The sequence below is a fragment of the Panulirus ornatus genome, chromosome 53 (genome assembly GCF_036320965.1).
Source record: "Panulirus ornatus isolate Po-2019 chromosome 53, ASM3632096v1, whole genome shotgun sequence".
Classification (NCBI taxonomy): Eukaryota; Metazoa; Arthropoda; class Malacostraca; order Decapoda; family Palinuridae; genus Panulirus; species Panulirus ornatus.
The window spans coordinates 13154380-13180047 of NC_092276.1; the positions used below are offsets into that span (position 1 = coordinate 13154380).

The 25668-nt window shown below is 41.0% G+C and overlaps 1 protein-coding gene across 3 annotated transcripts in view; it reads left to right on the forward strand.

Annotated features, from left to right (window-relative positions):
* Window positions 1–25668, forward strand: part of LOC139765242 (protein O-mannosyl-transferase TMTC1-like) — a 273522-nt gene that overhangs the window by 203266 nt on the left and 44588 nt on the right. For all 3 annotated transcript variants that reach the window (XM_071692577.1, XM_071692578.1, XM_071692580.1), the window contains exons 16-17: window positions 24255–24515; window positions 24701–24778. In XM_071692577.1, the coding sequence (XP_071548678.1) occupies window positions 24255–24515; window positions 24701–24778 (339 nt within the window). The remainder of the gene's footprint in view (window positions 1–24254; window positions 24516–24700; window positions 24779–25668) is intronic.

The following is a 25668-nucleotide window of genomic DNA, read 5'->3' on the forward strand; positions in this document are numbered from 1 at the left end:
TGTTCTCTGCCCTAACCCTTGCCCACTCTCCCATGCTCTGCCTGGCTGATTCTGGCCAGCTTTGATCTCGGTCTATGTTGCAGAGCCGTGGCGACAGGCGATGGCCTGTGTTTGTGTCTTAGTGTGCCTGAGAGAAGATAAGACGATTGAGGATTGAGATGGGTAAGGAGGAGGAGAAGGATTAAGATGGGGTAAGGAGGGAAAGAAGGATTAAGTTGGGGGTAAGGATGGGGAGGAAGATACGCGATATGTATAAGTAAGAGAAACAGGACCAGGACAAAAGACTAATTAAGTTAGAGGTGTCGGGATGAGGGGGAAGAGAAAGTTAGAGGAGATTTAGCATCAGATGGGCATATGAGAAAGCTAGATAACAGAGCAACCGGAGGTCTGTGACGAAGTATATCTGATGGAGGAATATATTCTGAAGAAGCAAGTAGAGGGTAGACAAGATGAGGGAAATGTAAGGAAGGAAGGAAGGGATGATAAGAAGGGGATAGTAAGAGCGAGGGAGTCTGATAACTAAAAGAGGTGTAGGAGTTAGAAAACCGAGGTAGGAGTAAAAATCGAGAATTAGGGAGTCAGAGACTAAAAGGGAGTTAGAGACAAGAGGTGAGGAAGTAGAGACAAGAGGCAGGAACCCTAAAGGCAGAAAGCGAGTCGTTTCTTGCCAATGGATTCATAGCACTACCTCCCCCCCCCCCCCCCCCATTCTTCTTTAATCTTGCTTATTTAATTTCTACTTACATTGCCCCCGTTTTCCTTTCTTCCCTTGTTTTGTAAGTACTTGACTGACTACAGTGCTTTAGATTTCGTTTCCCTTTAATTTGACGTTCTTTCAATCCTCATTTCAAAATAGCTTATTGTCTTCCTTTTCCTTTAGTTCATGCTTGATATTCCTGCCACACATTTCCTCTTGCTATTGCGACTCTAATCATTTGCTTCCATGAATATGAATCACTTTTTACTCTAGATTAACTCTTCTCACTCTTCCAGCTCCATTTCTTCCCTAACTATATCTGGTTGCCTCTTGTTCTCATATATATCTATATGTGATGACATAAGCAAGAGATGCATGCGAACTGAGAAAGGTGTAAGGTAGGCTAATTAGAAAAGGTAGTGAGTAGTGGGTTGAAGATATAAAGTTGTTAGTGAAAGAGAAAAGAGAAGCTTTTGGACGGTACTTACAGGGAAGGAATGCAAATCATTGAGAGATGTATAAGAGAAAGCCTCTGGAGGTCAAGAGTAAGATGTAGGGACTGAAAAAGATAGCAAATAAGAGTTGGGGTGAGCGACTACAAGAAAATATTAAGGAGGATAAGAATGTGTTTGCAGATAAGAAAAAATGTGCTAAAGACAAGAGAACAAATGGGAACATCGGTGAAGAAGGCAAGGGAGGTGCGGAAAGGGAATGATGAAAGGAGATGGAGTGAGTATTTTGAAAGACTGTTGAATATATTTGATGATAGAGAAGCAGATGATAGCTGTTTCGGTCAGGGTGATATCAAAATCACTTCAATTCCTCCATATATATATATATATATATATATATATATATATATATATATATATATATTTTATTTATTTACTTTGCTTTGTCGCTGTCTCCCCTCGTTTGCGAGCTAGCGCAAGGAAACAGACGAAAGAAATGGCCCAACACACTCCATACACATGTATATACATACACGTCCACACACGCAAATATACATGCCCATACATCTCAATGTACACATATATATACACACACAGACACATACATATATACACATGCACACAATTCACACTGTCTGCCTTTATTCATTCCCATCGCCACCTCGCCACACATGGAATAACATCCCCCTCCCCCCTCATGTGTGCGAGGTAGCGCTAGGAAAACACAACAAAGGCCCCATTCGTTTACACTCAGTCTCTAGCTGTCATGCAATAATGCCCGAAACCACAGCTCCCTTTCCACATCCAGGCCCCACAGAACTTTCCATGGTTTACCCCAGACGCTTCACATGCCCTGATTCGATCCATTGACAGCACGTCGACCCGGTATACTACATCGACCCAATTCACTCTATTCCTTGCCCTCCTTTCACCCTCCTGCATGTTCAGGCCCCGATCACTCAAAATCTTTTTCACTCCATCTTTCCACCTCCAATTTGGTCTCCCACTTCTCCTCGTTCCGTCCACCTCCGACACATATATCCTCTTGGTCAATCTTTCCTCACTCATTCTCTCCATGTGCCCAAACCATTTCAAAACACCCTCTTCTGCTCTCTCAACCACGCTCTTTTTATTTCCACACATCTCTCTTACCCTTACATTACTTACTCGATCAAACCACCTCACACCACATATTGTCCTCAAATATCTCATTTCCAGCACATCCACCCTCCTGCGCACAACTTTATCCATAGCCCACGCCTCGCAATCATACAACATTGTTGGAACCACTATTCCTTCAAACATACCCATTTTTGCTTTCCGAGATAATGTTCTCGACTTCCAGACATTCTTCAAGGCTCCCAGGATTTTCGCCCCCTCCCCCACACTATGATTCACTTTTGCTTCCATGGTTCCATCCGCTGCCAGATCCACTCCCAGATATCTAAAACACTTTACTTCCTCCAGTTTTTCTCCATTCTAACTTACCTCCCAATTGACTTGACCCTCAACCCTACTGTACCTAATAACCTTGCTTATTCACATTTACTCTTAACTTATATATATATATATATATATATATATATAGATTTTTTTTTTTTTTTTTTGTCGCTGTCTCCCGCGTTTGCGAGGTAGCGCAAGGAAATAGACGAAAGAAATGGCCCAACACAACCCCATACACATGTATATACATACGTCCACACACGTAAATATGCATACCTACACAGCTTTCCATGGTTCACCCCAGACGCTTCACATGCCCTGATTCAATCCACTGACAGCACGTCAACCCCGGTATACCACACCGATCTAATTCACTCTATTCCTTGCCCGCCTTTCACCCTCCTGCATGTTCAGGCCCCGATCACACAAAATCTTTTTCACTCCATCTTTCCACCTCCAATTTGGTCTCCCACTTCTCCTCGTTCCCTCCACCTCCGACACATATATCCTCTTGGTCAATCTTTCCTCACTCATTCTCTCCATGTGCCCAAACCATTTCAAAACACCCTCTTCTGCTTTCTCAACCACGCTCTTTTTATTGCCACACATCTCTCTTACCCTTACGTTACTTACTCGATCAAACCACCTCACACCACACATTGTCCTCAAACATCTCATTTCCAGCACATCCATCCTCCTGCGCACAACTCTATCCATAGCCCACGCCTCGCAACCATACAACGTTGTTGGAACCACTATTCCTTCAAACATACCCATTTTTGCTTTCCGAGATAATGTTCTCGACTTCCACACATTCTTCAAGGCTCCCTGGATTTTCGCCCCCTCCCCCACCCCATGATCCACTTCCGCTTCCATTACAAATTACCTCAAATTACAGAGGAATAAGTTTGTTGAGTATTCCTGGTAAATTATATGGGTGGGTATTGATTGAGAGGGTGAAGGCATGTACAGAACATCAGATTGGGGAAGAGCAGTGTGGTTTCAGACGTGGTAGAGGATGTGTGGATCAGGTGTTTGCTTAGAAGAATGTATGTGAGAAATACTTAGAAAAGCAAATGGATTTGTATGTAGCATTTATGGATCTGGAGAAGGCATATGATAGAGTTGATAGAGATGCTCTGTGGAAGGTATTAAGAATATATGGTGTTGGAGGCAAGTTGTTAGAAGCAGAGGATGTAAGGCATGTGTACGTGTAGGAAGAGAGGAACGTGATTGGTTCTCAGTGAATGTAGGTTTGCGGCAGGGGTGTGTGATGTCTCCATGGTTGTTTGATTTGTTTATGGACGGGGTTGTTAGGGAGGTGAATGCAAGAGTTTTGGAAAGAGGGGCAAGTATGAAGTCTGTTGGGGATGAGAGAGCTTGGGAAGTGAGTCAGTTGTTGTTCGCTGATGATACAGCGCTGGTGGCTGATTCATGTGAGAAACTGCAGAAGCTAGTGACTGAGTTTTTTAAAGTGTGTGAAAGAAGAAAGTTAAGAATAGATGTGAATAAGAGCAAGGTTATTAGGTACAGTAGGGTTGAGGGGCAAGTCAATTGGGAGGTAAGTTTGAATGGAGAAAAACTGGAGGAAGTAATGTGTTTTAGATATCTGGGAGTGGATCTGGCAGCGGATGGAACCATGGAAGCGGAAGTGGATATATATATATATATATATATATATATATATATATATATATATATATATATATATATATATAGGGGAGAAAGAATACTTCCCATGTATTCCCTGCGTGTCGTAGAAGGCGACTAAAAGGGAAGGGAGCGGGGGGCTGGAAATCCTCCCCTCTCAATTTTTTTTTTTTTTTTTTTTTTTCTTTTTAATTTTCCAAAAGAAGGAACAGAGAAGGAGGCCAGGTGAGGATATTCCCTCAATGGCCCAGTTCTCTGTTCTTAACGCTACCTCGCTAACGCGGGAAATGGCGAATAGTTTGAAAAAAAAAAAAGAAAAAAAAAAAAATATATATATATATATATATATATATATATATATATATATATATATATATATATATATATATATATATATATATATATATATATATATATATATATATATATATGTTTTTCTGGAATGTACTGGAAAAGTTGAGGTCTAGATAAACTTTTGGTCTGTCAAGGCTTTATTATGGAGGATGACCAACTACCTACCCTCATGTATCCAAGATATGGCTGTACTTTGTGTAATGAAGACAATTGAGAAAGATCATAAGCCAATATTCCAGTTTCATGATAAGAGAAGTGGACCAGGCAGTATGATACAGTGGTTAAATTGATGAAAACTACTATCAACGTTTGCGTAAATAAATTATACATTTCCCTTTTCCATAGCCAGAGGTTGAACCATAATGTGACATTCATTTTTTTTAATTTCATTTCAAGATAGAAGTTTCAGTTTTCTAAATTATTTCTTTCATTTTTCATATGTGTATATATATATATATATATATATATATATATATATATATATATATATATATATATATATATATATATATATATATATATATATGTATATATATATATATATATATATATATATATATATATATATATATATATATATATATATATATATACATATATATATATATATATATATATATATATATATATATATATATATATATATATATATATATATATATATATATATATATATATATATATGTGTGTGTGTATATGTGCGTATGTGTGCATATGTGTGTATGTATGTGCGTGTGTATGTATATATACATATTATCCCTGGGGATAGGGGTGAAAGAATACTTCCCACGCATTCCTCACGTGTCGTAGAAGGCGATTAGTGGGGACGGGAGCGGGTGGCCAGAAATCCTCCCCTCCTTGTATTTTTAACTTTCTAAAAAATGGGAAACAGAAGGAGTCACGCGGGAAGTGCTCATCCTCCTCGTAGAATCAGGTTGGGGAGTCTAAATGTGTGTGGATGTAACCAAGATGAGAAAAAAGGAGAGATAGGTAGTATGTTTGAGGAAAGGAACATGGATGTTTTGGCTCTGAGTGAAATGAAGCTCAAGGGTAAAGGGGAAGAGTGGTTTGGGAATGTCTTGGGAGTAAAGTCAGGGGTTAGTGAGAGGACAAGAGCAAGGGAAGGAGTAGCAGTACTCCTGAAACAGGAGTTGTGGGAGTATGTGATAGAATGTACGAAAGTAAATTCTCGATTAATATGGGTAAAACTGAAAGTTGATGGAGAGAGATGGGTGATTATTAGTGCATATGCACCTGGGCATGAGAAGAAAGATCATGAGAGGCAAGTGTTTTGGGAGCAGCTGAATGAGTGTGTTAGTGGTTTTGATGCACGCGACCGCGTTATAGTGATGGGTGATTTGAATGCAAAGGTGAGTAATGTGGCAGTTGAGGGAATAATTGGTATACATGGGGTGTTCAGTGTTGTAAATGGAAATGGTGAAGAGCTTGTAGATTTATGTGCTGAAAAAGGACTGGTGATTGGGAATACCTGGTTTAAAAAGCGAGATATACATAAGTATACATATGCAAGTAGGAGAGATGGCCAGAGAGCGTTATTGGATTACGTGTTAATTGACAGGCGCGCGAAAGGGAGACTTTTGGATGTAAATGTGCTGAGAGGTGGAACTGGAGGGATGTCTGATCATTATCTTGTGGATGCTAAGGTGAAGATTTGTATGGGTTTTCAGAAAAGAAGATTGAATGTTGGGGTGAAGAGGGTGGTGAGAGTAAGTGAGCTTGAGAAGGAGACTTGTGTGAGGAAGTACAAGGAGAGACTGATTACAGAATGGACAAAGGTGAGAACAATGGAAGTAAGGGGAGTGGGGGAGGAATTGGATGTATTCAGGGAATCAGTGATGGATTCCGCAAAAGATGCTTGTGGCATGAGAAGAGTGGGAAGTGGGTTGATTAGAAAGGGTAGTGAGTGGTGGGATGAAGAAGTAAGATTATTAGTGAAAGAGAAGAGAGAGGCATTTGGACGATATTTGCAGGGAAAAAATGCAATTGAGTGGGAGATGTATAAAAGAAAGAGACAGGAGGTCAAGAGAAAGATGTTAGAGGTGAAAAAGAAGGCAAATGAGAGTTGGGGTGAGAGAGTATCATTAAATTTTAGGGAGAATAAAAAGATGTTCTGGAAGGAGGTAAATAAAGTGCGTAAGATAAGGGAGCAAATGGGAACTTCAGTGAAGGGCGCATATGGGGAGGTGATAACAAGTAGATGTGAGAAGGAGATGGAGTAAGTATTTTGAAGGTTTGTTGAATGTGTTTGATGATAGAGTGGCAGATATAGGGTGTCTTGGTCGAGTTGGTGTGCAAAGTGAGAGGGTTGGGGAAAATGATTTGGTAAAAGCTTTGCGGAAGATGAAAGCCGGCAATGCAGCAGGTTTGGATGGTACTGCAGTTGAATTTATAAAAAAAGGGGGTGACTGTATTGTTGATTGGTTGGTAAGGTTATTTAATGTATGTATGACTCATTGTGAGGTGCCTGAGGATTGGCGGAATGCGTGCATAGTGCCATTGTACAAGGGCAAAGGGGATAAGAGTGAGTGCTCAAATTACAGAGGTATAAGTTTGTTGAGTATTCCTGGTAAATTATATGGGAGGGTATTGATTGAGAGGGTGAAGGCATGTACAGAGCATCAGATTGGGGAAGAGCAGTGTGGTTTCAGAAGTGGGAGAGGATGTGTGGATCAGGTGTTTGCTTTGAAGAATGTATGTGAGAAATACATAGAAAAGCAAATGGATTTGTATGTAGCATTTATGGATCTAGAGAAGGCATATGATAGAGTTGATAGAGATGCTCTGTGGAAGGTATTAAGAATATATGGTGTGGGTGGCAAGTTGTTAGAAGCAGTGAAAAGTTTTTATCGAGGATGTAAGGCATGTGCACGTGTAGGAAGAGAGGAAAGTGATTGGTTCTCAGTGAATGTAGGTTTGCGGCAGGGGTGTGTGATGTCTCCATGGTTGTTTAATTTGTTTATGGATGTGGTTGTTAGTGAGGTGAATGCAAGAGTTTTGGAAAGAGGGGCAAGTATGAAGTCTATTGTGGATGAAAGAGCTTGGGAAGTGAGTCAGTTGTTGTTCACTGATGATGCAGCGCTGGTGGCTGATTCTTGTGAGAAACTGCAGCAGCTGGTGACTGAGTTTGGTAAAGTGTGTGAAAGAAGAAAGTTAAGAGTAAATGTGAATAAGAGGAAGGTTATTAGGTACAGCAGGGTTGAGGGTCAAGTCAATAGGGAGGTAAGTTTGAATGGAGAGAAAACTGGAGGAAGTGAAGTGTTTTAGATATCTGGGAGTGGATCTGGCAGCGGATGGATCCATGGAAGCGGAAGTGAATCATTGGGTGGGGGAAGGGAACGAAAATCTTGGGAGCCCTTGAAGAATGTGTGGAAGTCGAGAACATTATATCGGAAAGCAAAAATGGGTATGTTTGAAGGAATAGTGGTTCCAACAATGTTGTATGGTTGCGAGGCGTGGGCTATGGATAGAGTTGTGCGCAGGAGGGTGGATATGCTGGAAATGAGATGTTTGAGGTGGTTTGATCGAGTAAGTAATGTAAGGGTAAGAGAGACGTGTGGAAATAAAAAGAATGTGGTTGAGAGAGCAGAAGAGGGCGTTTTGAAATGATTTGGGCACATAGAGAGAATGAGTGAGGAAAGATTGACCAAGAGGATATATGTGTCGGAGGTGGAGGGAACGAGGAGAAGTGGGAGACCAAATTGGAGGTAAAAAGATGGAGTGAAAAAGATTTTGAGTGATCGGGGCCTGAACATGCAGGAGGGTGAAAGGTGGGCAAGGAATAGAATGAATTGGATCGATGTGGTATACCGGGGTTGACGTGCTGTCAGTGGATTGAATCAGGGCATGTGAAGCGTCTGGGGTAAACCATGGAAAGCTGTGTAGGTATGTATATTTGCGTGTGTGGACGTATGTATATACATGTGTATAGGGGTGGGTTGGGCCATTTCTTTCGTCTGTTTCCTTGCACTACCTCGCAAACGCGGGAGACAGCGACAAAGCAAAAAAAAAAAAAAAAAGAAAAAAAAAAAAAAATATATATATATATATATATATATATATATATATATATTTATATATATATATATATATATATATATATATATATATATATATATATATATATATATATATAGGCATATGATAGAGTTTATAGGGATCCTGTGTGGAACGTTTTAAGAATATATGGTGAAGGAGGCAAGTTGTTAGAAGCAGTGAAAAGTTTTTATCGAGGATGTAAGGCATGTGTACGTGTAGCAAGATAGGAAATTGATTCGTTCTCAGTGAGTGTAAGTTTGCGGCAGGGGTGTGTGATGTCTCCATGGTTGTTTAATTTGTTTATGGATGGGGTTGTTAGGGAGGTGAATGCAAGAGTTTTGGAAAGAGGGGCAAGTATGAAGTCTGTTGTGGATGAAAGAGTTTGGTAAGTGAGTCAGTTGTTGTTCGCTGATGATACAGCGCTGGTGGTTGACTCATGTAAGAAACTGCAGGATCTGGTGACCGAGTTTGGTAAATTGTGTGAAAGAAGAAAGTTAAGAGCAAATGTGAATAAGAGCAAGGTTATTAGGTACAGTAGGGTTGAGGGTCAATTCAATTGGGAGGTAAGTTTGAATGGAGAAAAGATGGTGGAAGTGAACTGTTTTAGATATCTGGGAGTGGTTGCAGCAGGGGATGGAACCATGGAAGCGGAAGTGAATCATAGGGTGGGGGAGGGGGCGAAAATTCTGGGAGCCTTGAAGAATGTTTGGAAGTCGAGAACATTATCTCGGAAAGCAAAAATGGGTATGTTTGAAGGAATAATGGTTCCAATAATGTTGTATGGTTGCGAGACGTGGGCTATGGATAGAGTTGTGCGCAGGAGTATGGATGTGCTGGAAATGAGATGCTTGAGGACATTATGTGGTGTTAGGTGGTTTGATCGAGTAAGTAATGTAAGGGTGAGAGAGATGTGTGGAAATAAAAAGAGCAGAAGAGGGTGTTTTGAAATGGTTTGGTCACATGGAGAGAATGAATGGGGAAAGATTGACCAAGAGGACATATGTATCAGAGGTGGAGGGAACGAGGAAAAGTGGGAGACCAAATTGGAGGTGGAAAGATGGAGTGAAAAAGATTTTGAGTGATCAGGGCCTGAACATTCAGGAGGGTGAAAGGCGTGCAAGTAATAGAGAGAATTGGAACGATGTGGTGTACCGGGGTCGACGTGCTGTCAATGGATTGAACCAGGGCATGTGAAGCGTCTGGGGTAAACCATGCAAAGTGTGTGGGGCCTGGATGTGGAAAGGGAGCTGTGGTTTCGGTACATTGTTACATGACAGCTAGAGATTGAGTGCGAACGAATGTGGCCTTTGGTGATTTTCCTAGCGCTACCACGCACACATGAGGGGGGAGGGGGATGTTATTCCCTGTGTGGCGAGGTGGCGATGGGAACAAATAAAGGCAGACAGTATGAATTATGTACATGTCTATATATATATATATATGTCTGTGTTATATATATATGTGTACATTGAGATGTATAGGTATGTATATTGTGCGTGTTTGGACATGTATGTATATACATGTGTATGTGGGCGAATTGGGCCATTCTATCGTCTGTTTCCTTGCGCTACCTCGCTAACGCGGGAGACAGCGACAAAGCAAAATAAATGAATAAATAAATAAAATATATATGTATATATATATATATATATATATATATATATATATATATATATATATATATATATATATATATATATATATATATATATATATATATATTATATATATATATATATATATATATATATATATATATATATATATATATATATATATATATATATATATATATATATATATATATATATATATATATATATATATATATATCTTTTCTTTCAAACTATTCGCCATTTCCCGCATTAGCGAGGTAGCGTTAAGAACAGAGGACTGGGCCTTTGAGGAGATACCCTCACCTGGCCCAATTCTCTGTTCCTTCTTTTGGAAAAAAAAAAAAAAAAAAAACGACAGGGGAGGATTTCCAGCCCTCCGCTCCCTCCCCTTTTAGTCGCCTTCTACGACACGCAGGAAATACGTGGGAAGTATTCTTAATCCCCTATCCCCAGGGATAATATATATATATATAAATATATATATATATATATTTTTTTTTTTTTTTGCTTTGTTGCTGTCTCCCGCGTTTGCGAGGTAGCGCAAGGAAACAGACGAAAGAAATGGCCCAACCCACCCCCATACACATGTATATACATACGTCCACACACGCAAATATACATACCTACACAGCTTTCCATGGTTTACCCCAGACGCTTCACATGCCTTGATTCAATCCACTGACAGCACGTCAACCCCGGTATACCACATCGCTCCAATTCACTCTATTCCTTGCCCTCCTTTCACCCTCCTGCATGTTTAGGCCCCGATCACACAAAATGTTTTTCACTCCATCTTTGCACCTCCAATTTGGTCTCCCTCTTCTCCTCGTTCCCTCCACCTCCGACACATATATCCTCTTGGTCAATCTTTCCTCACTCATTCTTTCCATGTGCCCAAACCATTTCAAAACACCCTCTTCTGCTCTCTCAACCACGCTCTTTTTATTTCCACACATCTCTCTTACCCTTACGTTACTTACTCGATCAAACCACATCACACCACACATTGTCCTCAAACATCTCATTTCCAGCACATCCATCCTCCTGCGCACAACTCTATCCATAGCCCACGCCTCGCAACCATACAACATTGTTGGAACCACTATTCCTTCAAACATACCCATTTTTGATTTCCGTGATAATGTTCTCGACGTCCACACATTCTTCAAGGCTTCCAGAATTTTCGCCCCCTCCCCAACCCTATGATCCACTTCCGCTTCCAAGTTCCATCCGCTGACAGATCCACTCCCGGATATCTAAAACGCTTCACTTCCTCCAGTTTTTCTCTATTGAAACTCACCTCCCAATTGACTTGACCCTCAACCCTACTGTACCTAATAACCTTGCTCTTATTCACATTTACTCTTAACTTTCTTTTTTCACACACTTTACCAAACTCAGTCACCAGCTTCTGCAGTTTCTCACATGAATCAGTTACCAGCGCTGTATCATCAGCGAAGAACAACTGACTCACTTCACAAGCTCTCTCATCCCCAACAGACTTCATACTTGCCCCTCTTTCCAAAACTCTTGCATTCACCTCCCTAACAACCCCATCCATAAACAAATTAAACAACCATGGAGACATCACACACCCCTGCCGCAAACCTACATTCACTGAGAACCAATCACTTTCCTCTCTTCCTACACGTACACATGCCTTACATCCTCGATAAAAACTTTTCACTGCTTCTAACAACTTCCCTCCCACACCATATATTCTTAATACCTTCCATAGAGCATCTCTATCAACTCTATCATATGCCTTCTCCAGATCCATAAATGCTACATAAAAATCCATTTGCTTTTCTAAGTATTTCTCACATACATTCTTCAAAGCAAACACCTGATCCACACATCCTCTACCACTTCTGAAACCACACTGCTCATCCCCAATCTGATGCTCTGTACATGCCTTCACACTCTCAATCAATACCCTCCCATGTAATTTACCAGGAATACTCAACAAACTTATACCTCTGCAATTTGAGCACTCGCTCTTATCCCCTTTGCCTTTGTACAATGGCACTATGCACGCATTCCGCCAATCCTCAGGCACCTCAGCATGAGTCATACATACATTAAATAACCTTACCAAGCAGTCAACAATACAGTCACCCCCTTTTTTAATAAATTCCACTGCAATACCATCCAAACCCGCTGCCTTGCCGGCTTTCATCTTTCGCAAAGCTTTTACTACCTCTTCTCTGTTTACCAAATCATTTTCCCTAACCCTCTCACTTTGCATACCACCTCGACCAAAACACCCTATATCTGCCACTCTATCATCAAACACATTCAATAAACCTTCAAAATACTCACTCCATCGCCTTCTCACATCACCACTACTTGTTATCACCTCCCCATTTGCGCCCTTCACTGAAGTTCCCATTTGCTCCCTTGTGTTACGCACCTTATTTACCTCCTTCCAGAACATCTTTTTATTCTCCCTAAAATTTAATGATACTCTCTCACCCCAACTCTCATTTGCCCTTTTTTTCACCTCTTGCACCTTTCTCTTGACCTCCTGTCTCTTTCTTTTATACGTCTCCCACTCAATTCCATTTTTTCCCTGTAAAAATCGTCCAAATGCCTCTCTCTTCTCTTTCACTAATACTCTTACTTCTTCATTCCACCACTCACTACCCTTTCTAATCAACCCACCTCCCACTCTTCTCATGCCACAAGCATCTTTTGCGCAATCCATCACTGATTCCCTAAATACATCCCATTCCTCCCCCACTCCCCTTACTTCCATTGTTCTCACCTTTTTCCATTCTGTACTCAGTCTCTCCTGGTACTTCCTCACACAAGTCTCCTTCCCAAGCTCAATTACTCTCACTACCCTCTTCACCCCAACATTCACTCTTTTTTTCTGAAAACCCATACAAATCTTCACCTTAGCCTCCACAAGATAATGATCAGACATCCCTCCAGTTGCACCTCTCAGCACATTAATATCCAAAAGTCTTTCTTTCGCACGCCTGTCAATTAACACGTAATCCAATAACGCTCTCTGGCCATCTCTCCTACTTACATAAGTATACTTATGTATATCTCGCTTTTTAAACAACGTATTCCCAATCATCAGTCCTTTTTCAGCACATAAATCTACAATCTCTTCACCATTTCCATTTACAACACTGAACACCCCATGTATACCAATTATTCCCTCAACTGCCACATTACTCACCTTTGCATTCAAATCACACATCACTATAACCCGGTCTCCTGCATCAAAACCACTAACACACTCATTCAGCTGCTCCCAAAACACTTGCCTCTCATGATCTTTCTTCTCATGCCCAGGTGCATATGCACCAATAATCACCCATCTCTCTCCATCAACTTTCAGTTTTACCCATATTAATCGAGAATCTACTTTCTTACATTCTATCACATACTCCCACAACTCCTGTTTTAGGAGTACTGCTACTCCTTCCCTTGCTCTTGTCCTCTCACTAACCCCTGACTTTACTCCCAAGACATTTCCAAACCACTCTTCCCCTTCACCCTTGAGCTTCGTTTCACTCAGAGCCAAAACATCCAGGTTCCTTTCCTCAAACATACTACCTATCTCTCCTTTTTTCTCATCTTGGTTACATCCACACACATTTAGGCACCCCACTCTGAGCCTTCGAGGAGGATGAGCACTCCCCGCGTGACTCCTTCTTCTGTTTCCCATTTTAGAAAGTTGAAAAAATACAAGGAGGCGAGGATTTCTGGCCCCCCGCTCCCGTCCCCTCTAGTCGCTTTCTACGACACGCGAGGAATACGTGGGAAGTATTCTTTCACCCCTAACCCCAGGGATAATATACATATATATATATATACACAAACACACACATACACACACACACGCACATATACACACACACACACATACATATATACACATATGAAAAATGTAAGAAACAATTTAGAAAACTGAAACTTCTAGCTTGAAATGAAAAGAAAAAAATGAACGTCACATAATGGTTCAACCTCTGGCTATGGAAAAAGGAAATGTTTAATTTATTTACACAAAAGTCAATAGTAGTTCTCATCAATTTAACCACTGTATCAATAAGCTTCAGTGTCTAAGCTATATTTTTTCCAATTTCACTATTTTCTTGTCAAAGCACCATGTATGAAAACTATCAGTCCAGTAACACAACTATAAACATTTACTTCCCCTTTAAAAAAGTTCTGGGGAAGTCTGTCTCGATACACTGCGGGACAGTACCACCTGGCGAGGTTTGTGTTGCAATGGTTTTTGATTCATATATATATATATATATATATATATATATATATATATATATATATATATATATATATATATATATATATATATATATATATATATATATATATATATATATATTATCCCTGGGGATAAGGGATTAAGAATACTTCCCACGTATTATCTGTGTGTCGTAGAAGGCGACTAGAAGGGGAGGGAGCGGGGGGCTGGAAATCCTCCCCTCTCGTTTTTTTTTTTAATTTTCCAAAAGAGGGAACAGAGGGGGCCAGGTGAGGATATTCCAAAAAAGGCCCAGTCCTCTGTTCTTAGCGCTACCTCGCTAACGCGGGAAATGGCGAATAGTTTGAAAAAAAAAAAAAAAAAAAAAAATATATATATATATATATATATATATATATATATATATATATATATATATATATATATATATATATAAAAGAAAGAGACAGGAGGTCAAGAGAAAGGTGCAAGAGGTGAAAAAAAGGGCAAATGAGAGTTGGGGTGAGAGAGTATCATTAAATTTTAGGGAGAATAAAAAGATGTTCTGGAAGGAGGTAAATAAAGTGCGTAAGACAAGGGAGCAAATGGGAACTTCAGTGAAGGGCGCAAATGGGGAATTGATAACAAGTAGTGGTGATGTGAGAAGGAGATGGAGTGAGTATTTTGAAGGTTTGTTGAATGTGTTTGATGATAGAGTGGCAGATATAGGGTGCTTTGGTCGAGGTGGTGTGCAAAGTGAGAGGGTTAGGGAAAATGAATTAGTAAACAGAGAAGAGGTAGTGAAAGCTTTGCGGAAGATGAAAGCCGGCAAGGCAGCAGGTTTGGATGGTATTGCAGTGGAATTTATTAAAAAAGGGGGTGACTGTATTGTTGACTGGTTGGTAAGGTTATTTAATGTATGTATGACTCATGGTGAGGTGCCTGAGGATTGGCGGAATGCGTGCATAGTGCCATTGTACAAAGGCAAAGGGGATAAGAGTGAGTGCTCAAATTACAGAGGTATAAGTTTGTTGAGTATTCCTGGTAAATTATATGGGAGGGTGAAGGCATGTACAGAGCATCAGATTGGGGAAGAGCAGTGTGGTTTCAGAAGTGGTAGAGGATGTGTGGATCAGGTGTTTGCTTTGAAGAATGTATGTGAGAAATACTTAGAAAAGCAAATGGATTTGTATGTAGCATTTCTGGATCTGGAGAAGGCATATGATAGAGTTGATAGAGATGCTCTGTGGACGGTATTAAGAATATACGGTGTGGGAGGAAAGTTGTTAGAAGCAGTGAAAAGTTTTTATCGAGGATGTAAGGCATGTATACGTGTAGGAAGAGAGGAAAGTGATTGGTTCTCAGTGAATGTAGGTTTGCGGCAGGGGTGTGTGATGTCTCCATGGTTGTTTAATTTGTTTATGGATGGGGTTGTTAGGGAGGTAAATGCAAGAGTTTTGGAAAGAGGGGCAAGTATGAAGTCTGTTGGGGATGAGAGAGCTTGGGAAGTGAGTCAGTTGTTGTTCGCTGATGATACAGCGCTGGTGGCTGATTCATGTGAGAAACTGCAGAAGCTGGTGACTGAGTTTGGTAAAGTGTGTGGAAGAAGAAAGTTAAGAGTAAATGTGAATAAGAGCAAGGTTATTAGGTACAGTAGGGTTGAGGGTCAAGTCAATTGGGAGGTGAGTTTGAATGGAGAAAAACTGGAGGAAGTGAAGTGTTTTAGATATCTGGGAGTGGATCTGGCAGCGGATGGAACCATGGAAGCGGAAGTGGATCATAGGGTGGGGGAGGGGGCGAAAATTCTGGGGGCCTTGAAGAATGTGTGGAAGTCGAGAACATTATCTCGGAAAGCAAAAATGGGTATGTTTGAAGGAATAGTGGTTCCAACAATGTTGTATGGTTGCGAGGCGTGGGCTATGGATAGAGTTGTGCGCAGGAGGATGGATGTGCTGGAAATGAGATGTTTGAGGACAATGTGTGGTGTGAGGTGGTTTGATCGAGTGAGTAACGTAAGGGTAAGAGAGATTTGTGGAAATAAAAAGAGCGTGGTTGAGAGAGCAGAAGAGGGTGTTTTGAAGTGGTTTGGGCACATGGAGAGAATGAGTGAGGAAAGATTGACCAAGAGGATATATGTGTCGGAGGTGGAGGGAACGAGGAGAAGAGGAAGACCAAATTGGAGGTGGAAAGATGGAGTGAAAAAGATTTTGTGTGATCGGGGCCTGAACATGCAGGAGGGTGAAAGGAGGGCAAGGAATAGAGTGAATTGGAGCGATGTGGTATACCGGGGTTGACGTGCTGTCAGTGGATTGAATCAAGGCATGTGAAGCGTCTGGGGTAAACCATGGAAAGCTGTGTAGGTATGTATATTTGCGTTTGTGGACGTATGTATATACATGTGTATGGAGGGGGTTGGGCCATTTCTTTCGTCTGTTTCCTTGCGCTACCTCGCAAACGCGGGAGACAGCGACAAAGTATAAAAAAAAAAAAAATATATATATATATATATATATATATATATATATATGTACATATTTTTTTTTTTTTGCTTTGTCGCTGTCTCCCGCGTTTGCGAGGTAGCGCAAGGAAACAGACGAAAGAAATGGCCCAACCCACCCACATACACATGTATATACATACGTCCACACACGCAAATATACATACCTACACATGCCCTGATTCAATCCACTGACAGCACGTCAACCCCGGTATACCACATCGATCCAATTCACTCTATTCCTTGCCCTCCTTTCACCCTCCTGCTTGTTCAGGCCCCGATCACACAAAATCTTTTTCACTCCATCTTTCCACCTCCAATTTGGTCTCCCACTTCTCGCTCCCTCCACCTCCGACACATATATCCTCTTAGTCAATCTTTCCTCACTCATTCTCTCCATGTGCCCAAACCATTTCAAAACACTCTCTTCTGCTCTCTCAACCACACTCTTTTTATTTCCACACATCTCTCTTACCCTTACGTTACTTACTCGATTAAACCACCTCACACCACACACTGTCCTCAAACATCTCATTTCCAGCACATCCATCCTTCTGCGCACAACTTTATCCATAGCCTACGCCTCGCAACCATAAAACATTGTTGGAACCACTATTCCTTCAAACATAACCATTTTTGCTTTCCGAGACAATGTTCTCGACTTCCACACATTCTTCAAGGCTCCCAGGATTTTCGCCCCCTCCCCCACCCTATGATCCACTTCCGCTTCCATGGTTCCATCCGCTGCCAGATCCACTCCAAGATATCTAAAACACTTTACTTTCTCCAGTTTTTGTCCATTCCAACTTACTTCCCAATTGACTTGATCCTCAAACCTACTGTACCTAATTACCTTGCTCTTATTCACATTTACTCTTAACTTTCTTTTTTCACACACTTTACCAAACTCAGTCACCAGCTTCTGCAGTTTCTCACATGAACCAGCCACCAGCGCTGCATCATCAGCGAACAACAACTGACTCACTTCCCAAGCTCTCTCATCCCCAACAGACTTCATACTTGCCCCTCTTTCCAAAACTCTTCCATTCACCTCCCTAACAACCCCATCCATAAACAAATTAAACAACCATGGAGACATCACACACCCCTGCCGCAAACTTACATTCCCTGAGAACCAATCACTTTCCTCTCTTCCTACACGTACACATGCCTTACATCTTCGATAAAAACTTTTCACTGCTTCTAACAACTTGCCTCCCACACCATATATTCTTAATACCTTCCACAGAGTATCTCTAGCAACTCTATCATATGCTTTCTCCAGATCCATAAGTGCTACATACAAATCCATATATATATATATATATATATATATATATATATATATATATATATATATATATATATATATATATATATATATATATATATATATATATATATATATATTTATATATATATATATATATATATATATATATATATATATATATATATATATATATATATATATATATATATATATATATATATATATATATATATATATATATATATATATATTGTTGTTCGCTGATGATACAGCGCTGGTGGCTGATTCATGTGAGAAACTGCAGAAGCTTGTGACTGAGTTTGGTAAAGTGTGTGGAAGAAGAAAGTTAAGAGTAAATGTGAATAAGAGCAAGGTTATTAGGTACAGTAGGGTTGAGGGTCAAGTCAATTGGGAGGTGAGTTTGAACGGAGAAAAACTGGAGGAAGTGAAGTGTTTTAGATATCTGGGAGTGGATCTGGCAGCGGATGGAACCATGGAAGCGGAAGTGGATCATAGGGTGGGGGAGGGGGCGAAAATTCTGAGGGCCTTGAAGAATGTGTGGAAGTCGAGAACATTATCTCGGAAAGCAAAAATGGGTATGTTTGAAGGAATAGTGGTTCCAACAATGTCGTATGGTTGCGAGGCGTGGGCTATGGATAGAGTTGTGCGCAGGAGGATGGATGTGCTGGAAATGAGATGTTTGAGGACAATGTGTGGTGTGAGGTGGTTTGATCGAGTGAGTAACGTAAGGGTAAGAGAGATGTGTGGAAATAAAAAGAGCGTGGTTGAGAGAGCAGAAGAGGGTGTTTTGAAGTGGTTTGGGCACATGGAGAGGATGAGTGAGGAAAGATTGACCAAGAGGATATATGTGTCGGAGGTGGAGGGGGCAAGGAGAAGAGGGAGACCAAATTGGAGGTGGATAGATGGAGTGAAAAAGATTTTGTGTGATCGGGGCCTGGACATGCAGGAGGGTGAAAGGAGGGCAAGGAATAGAGTGAATTGGAGCGATGTGGTATACCTGGGGTTGACGTGCTGTCAGTGGATTGAATCAAGGCATGTGAAGCGTCTGGGGTAAACCATGGAAAGCTGTGTAGGTATGTATATTTGCGTGTGTGGAAGTATGTATATACGTGTGTATGGGGGGGTTGGGCCATTTCTTTCGTCTGTTTCCTTGCGCTACCTCTCAAACGCGGGAGACAGCGACAAATATAAAAAAAAAAATATATATATATATATATATATATATATATATATATATATATATATATATATATATATATATATCCATTTGCTTTTCTAAGTATTTCTCACATACATTTTTCAAAGGAAACACCTGATCCACACATCCTCTACCACTTCTGAAACCACACTGCTCTTCCCCAATCTGATGCTCTGTACATGTCTTCACCCTCTCAATCAATACCCTCCCATATAATTTACCAGCAATACTCAACAAACTTATACCTCTGTAATTTGAGCACTCACTCTTATCCCCTTTGCCTTTGTACAATGGCACTATGCACGCATTCCGTCAATCTTCAGGCACCTCTCCATGAGTCATATTTACATTAAATAACCTTACCAACAAGTCAATAATACAGTCGCCCCCTTTTTTACTAAATTCCACTGCAATACCATCCAAACCTGCTGCCTTGCCGGCTTTCATCTTCCGCAAAGCTTTTACTACCTCTTCTCTGTTTACCAAATCATTTTCCCTAACCCTCTCACTTTGCACACCAACTCGACCAAAACACCCTATATCTGCCACACTATCATCAAACACATTCAACAAACCTTCAAAATACTCACACCATCTCCTTCTCACATCACCACTACTTGGTGTCACCTCCCCATTTGCGCCCTTCACTGAAGTTCCGATTTGCTTCATTGTCTTACGCACTTTATTTACCTCCTTCCAGAACATCTTTTTATTCTACCTAAAATTTAATGATACTCTCTCACCCCAACTCTTATTTACCCTCTTTTTCACCTCTTGCACCTTTCTCTTGACCTACTGTCTCTTTCTTTTATACATCTCCCACTCAATTGCATTTTTTCCCTGCAAAAATCGTCCAAATGCCTCTCTCTTCTCTTTCACTAATTCATTTGTATGTAGCATTTATGGATCTGGAGAAGGCATATGATGGAGTTGATAGAGATGCTCTGTGGAAGGTATTAAGAATATATGGTGTGGGAGGCAAGTTGTTAGAAGCAGTGAAAAGTTTTTATTGCGGATGTACGGCATGTGTACGTGTAGGAAGAGAGGATAATGATTGGTTCTCATTGAATGTAGGTTTCCGGCAGGGGTGTGTGATGTCTCCATGGTTGTTTAATTTGTTTATGGATGGGTTTGTTAGGGAGGTGAATGCAAGAGTTTTGGAAAGAGGGGCAAGTATGAAGTCTGTTGGGGATGAGAGAGCTTGGGAAGTGAGTCAGTTGTTGTTCGCTGATGATACAGCACTGGTGGCTGATTCATGTGAGAAACTGCAGAAGCTGGTGACTGAGTTTGGTAAAGTGTGTGAAAGAGGAAAGTTAAGAGTAAATGTGAATAAGAGCAAGGTTATTAGGTACAGTAGGGGTGAGGGTCAAGTCAATTGGGATGTAAGTTTGAATGGAGAAAAACTGGAGGAAGTAAAGTGTTTTAGATATCTGGGAGTGGATCTGGCAGCGGATGGGACCATGGAAGCGGAAGTGGATCATAGGATGGGGGAGGGGGCGAAAATCGTGGGAGCCTTGAAGAATGTGTGGAAGTCGAGAACATTATTTCGGAAAGCAAAAATGGGTATGTTTGAAGGAATAGTGATTCCAACAATGTTGTATGGTTGCGAGGCGTGGGCTATGGATAGAGTTGTGCGCAGGAGGATGGATGTGCTGGAAATGAGATGTTTGAGGACAATGTGTGGTGTGAGATGGTTTGATCGAGTAAGTAACGTAAGGGTGAGAGAGATGTGTGGAAATAAAAAGAGAGTGGTTGAGAGAGGAGAAGAGGGTGTTTTGAAATGGTTTGGTCACATGGAGAGAATGAGTGAGGAAAGATTGACCAAGAGGATATATGCGTCAGAGGTGGAGGGAACGAGAAGTGTGAGACCAAATTGGAGGTGGAAAGATGGAGCGAAAAAGATTTTGAGTGATCGGGGCCTGAACATGCAGGAGGGTGAAAGGAGTGCAAGGAATAGAGAAAAAGACATTTTTTTTGTCATAATTCTGTATACCACATCGATCCAATTCACTCTATTCCTTGCCCTCCTTTCACCCTCCTGCATGTTCAGGCCCCGATCACACAAAATCTTTTTCACTCCATCTTTCCACCTCCAATTTGGTCTCCCACTTCTCCTCGTCCCCTCCACCTCCGACACATATATCCTCTTGGTCAATCTTTCCTCACTCATTCTCTCCATGTGACCAAACTATTTCAAAACACCCTCTTCTGCTCTCTCAACCACAATCTTTTTATTACCACACATCTCTCTTACCCTATGATTACTTACTCGATCAAACCACCTCTCACCACATAATGTCCTCAAACATCTCATTTCCAGCACATCCACCCTCCTGCGCACAACTCTATCTATAGCCCACGCCTCGCAACCATACAACATTGTTGGAAACCACTATTCCTTCAAACATACCCATTTTTGCTTTCCGAGATAACGTTCGCGACTTCCACACATTCTTCAAGGCTCCCAGAATTTTCGCCCCCTCCCCCACCCTGTGATTCACTTCCGCTCCCATGGTTCTGTCCGCTGCCAAATCCACTCCCAGATATCTAACACACTTCATTCTTTCCAGTCTTTCTCCATTCAAACTTACCTCCCAACCGACTTGACCCTCAACCCTACTGTACCTAATAACCTTGCTCTTATTCATACTTACTCTCAACTTTCGTCCTTCACACACTTTACCAAAATCAGTCACCAGCTTTTGCAGTTCCTCACATGAATCAGCCACCAGCGCTGTATCATCGGCGAACAACAACTGACTCACTTCCCAAGCTCTCTCATCCACAACAGGCTGCATACTTGCCCCTCTTTCCAAAACCCTTGCATTCACCTCCCTAACTACCCCATCCATAAACAAATTAAACAACCAAGGAAACATTACACACCCCTGTCGCAAACCTACATTCACTGAGAACCAATTACTTTCCTCTCTTCCTACACGTATACATGCCCTACATCCTCGATAAAACCTTTTCACTGCTTCTAACAACTTGCCTCCCACACCATATATTCTTAATACCTTCCACAGAGCATCTCTGTCAACTCTACTATATGCCTTCTCTAGATCCATGATGCTACATACAAATCCATTTGCTTTTCTAAGTATTTTTCACATACATTCTTCAAAGGAAACACCTGATCCACACATACTCTACCACTTCTGAAAACAAACTCTTCTTCCCCAATCTGATGCTCTGTACATGCCTTCACCCTCTCAATCAATACCCTCCCATATAATTTACCAGGTAATACGCAACAAACTTATACTTCTGTAATTTGAGCACTCATTCTTATCCCTTTTGCCTTTGTACAATGGCACTATGCAAGCATTCCGCCAATCCTCAGGCACCTCACCATGAATCATATATACATTAAATTACCTCACCAACCAGTCAACAATACATTCACCCCCTTTTTAAATAAATTCCACTGCAATGCCGTCCAAACCCGCTGCCTTGCCGACTTTCATCTTCCGCAAAGCTTTTACTACCTCTTCTTTGTTTACCAAATCATCCTCCCTAACCCTCTCACCTTGCACTCCACCTTGACCAAAACACCCTATATCTGCCACTCAATCATCAAACACATTCAACAAACCTTCAAAATACTCACTCCATCTCCTTCTCTCACTTTGCACACCACCTCGACGAAAACACCCGATATCTGCCACTCTATCATCAAACACATTCAACAAATCTTCAAAATACTCACTCCATCTCCTTCTCAGGATGTCAAGAGAAAGATGCAAGAGGTGAAAAAGAGGGCAAATGAGAGGTGGGGTGAGAGAATATCATTAGATTGTAGGGAAAATAAAAAGATGTTTTGGAAGGAGGTAAATAAAGTGCGTAAGACAAGCGAACAAATGGGAACTTCAGTGAAGAGGGCTAATGGGGAGGTGATAAGAAATAGAAAATGCCTTTAAATGTTTCTCTTTCATCGTTCTTCCTTCATTTCACCCTTTACTGCTTGCTCCATTGTCGCTATAGCCCCTCCATTCTTCTTCTTTAGCCATATCTTCTACCTTTTATCCTTCATAATCTTTACCTCATTCTCACTTATTCCTACCCAACAGATTTTTTTTTTCTTTATTATCCCAAGGTTTCAATTTTTCCTCATCTCTTCCGATGTCCTGTCCTCCACAATGCACAAAAGGCCCAACATTGCAATAATTCACATTAATTTAACTTTTACGATTCAAGTTCTTTTAATAATTGAGGGTCATGAAAACTAATTTTGTCATTTTTGCTTATTGTACTATAAGTCTTTTACCGCTTCTTTTATATTTCATTGAAGCCCCATTTCTGTCACTGATTTTCTTACCGCCTCCATTTAGAGATATATTCATTAGGCGTCTCCGACGTCAGCCAACTGTTCCCCTCCTGGTACAGACAAGCCTTCTTCTCCTACCTCGTCTCTTCCATCCGTCATCTGATATATCCATGTGACAGACGTATCTTTTCCCCCTGCGTCAATCCCTCTATCATTTCCTGTATCATTCTCTCCCTGGTACAGACGTATCCCCCAACACCACCACCACCACCATCACCACCGTCATCCTATTCATTATTCAGCTGCTCTCTTCCCGGTACAGACGCAAATCCTCTCGCTACGTCGTCATCTCTACCAGTTAGCTATTCTACCCCTAGCACAGGCGTATCTCATCCCCCTACGCCATCCTCTCTATCACTTACCTGTTTTCTTCCTGGTACAGATGTACCTCCTCTCCCTCCGTCTTCTCTGCCGTCAATCAGATTTTCTCTTCTTGCTGCAGGCACGGGTGAAGCTGCAGCAGCGGAACTACGTGGAAAGCGAGGAGCTGCTGCAGTTGGCATTATACCAGGTTCCAGGGAATCAAGAGGCACTCTTCCAGCTCTCCCTTCTCTATACTCTCACCAACCGCACTCAGGAGGCTCTCTCCCTTGCTTACCAAGCCGCCCACAACTGCTCAAGGCCTCCCACGCTCTGTGCCCGCCTTCACGCCCACTATGGCGACTTGCTTCATGACAGACACAACATAGACGATGCAGCTCAGGTTATTATATATATCACCAGATTTGATTGGATTTTTTTTTTCGGAGACAATTTAAATTTCAGGGCTTCAACTTATGCAAATATCTATCTATTTTACTTAAATTCATGTGTACGTGTGATAAATCTTGGCAAAAATTATAGTGAACCGACACATTGATTAAGATTTCTGTTTTCTCCATTTTCCAGAGTTATATGTTGGCACTGGAGCTGGAGCCAACCCTCACGCACGCTCATGTTAATCTTGGAGCCTTATATCACACTAAGGTGAGCTGAACAAAAATGGTAAAATGTTTGCCAAACGAAATTGTGTCTACTACCACGAGTGAAATCGGACGAATTAAGCCTTACGTAGATCAAAATTATCAAACCCAATGATGATCTTATATACCTGTATTAGAGTACCTCTTAACCTTCTCTTTTCTAAGCTAAATAGATTCAAGTCTTTTAATCAGTTCTCATAGAATTTGTTTCTCAGCCCGGGAATCGTCTTGGTAGCTCGACAATGCAGCCTCTTCATTTCACCTGTCATATATTCTTTTTTTCTTTAGGTAGGGTGACCAAACACTGAACTCAGTATTCAAGATAAGGACGAACTATAAGAATGCATAGAGTATGGCTGATTTTCATAGACTTGGATTCGAAGGCCCTACCTATTAATCAACGAATTCTGTATGCTATTAACACTTCTGTACACTGCTTACTTGGTCTTAGGCGCTTGAAATCATTTCGTCAAGGGCCTTTTCCTCATTTACCTTTGTAGTTTAAGAGAACTCTTACTCAGACTTACCTATTCGTCTTTACTATCGATATGTAAAACTTTGCACTTATTGATAATGAGAATCACTGGTCACCTATGGGGCCCAGACATCAGTCTCTATGTCAGTGTGAAGCTGCAAATGTTCAAATTCATTTGTAGGTTTATTTTCCAGCTTTGTATCGTCGACTAATGTAGCCCATTGTCAATATCATTGATATATATATGAGTAGGCTAACAGTTCTCAAGACTGATACTTGAGGCACACTACGTATTACGTCTAACCAACCTGAGGCTTGACCGTTAATCACAATGCTTTGTTTATGGCCCATCAGCCAATTTCCTGTTTACCTAAGTACAACCCCATCGATACCATGTGCATTGATTTTTTATGTTAGCC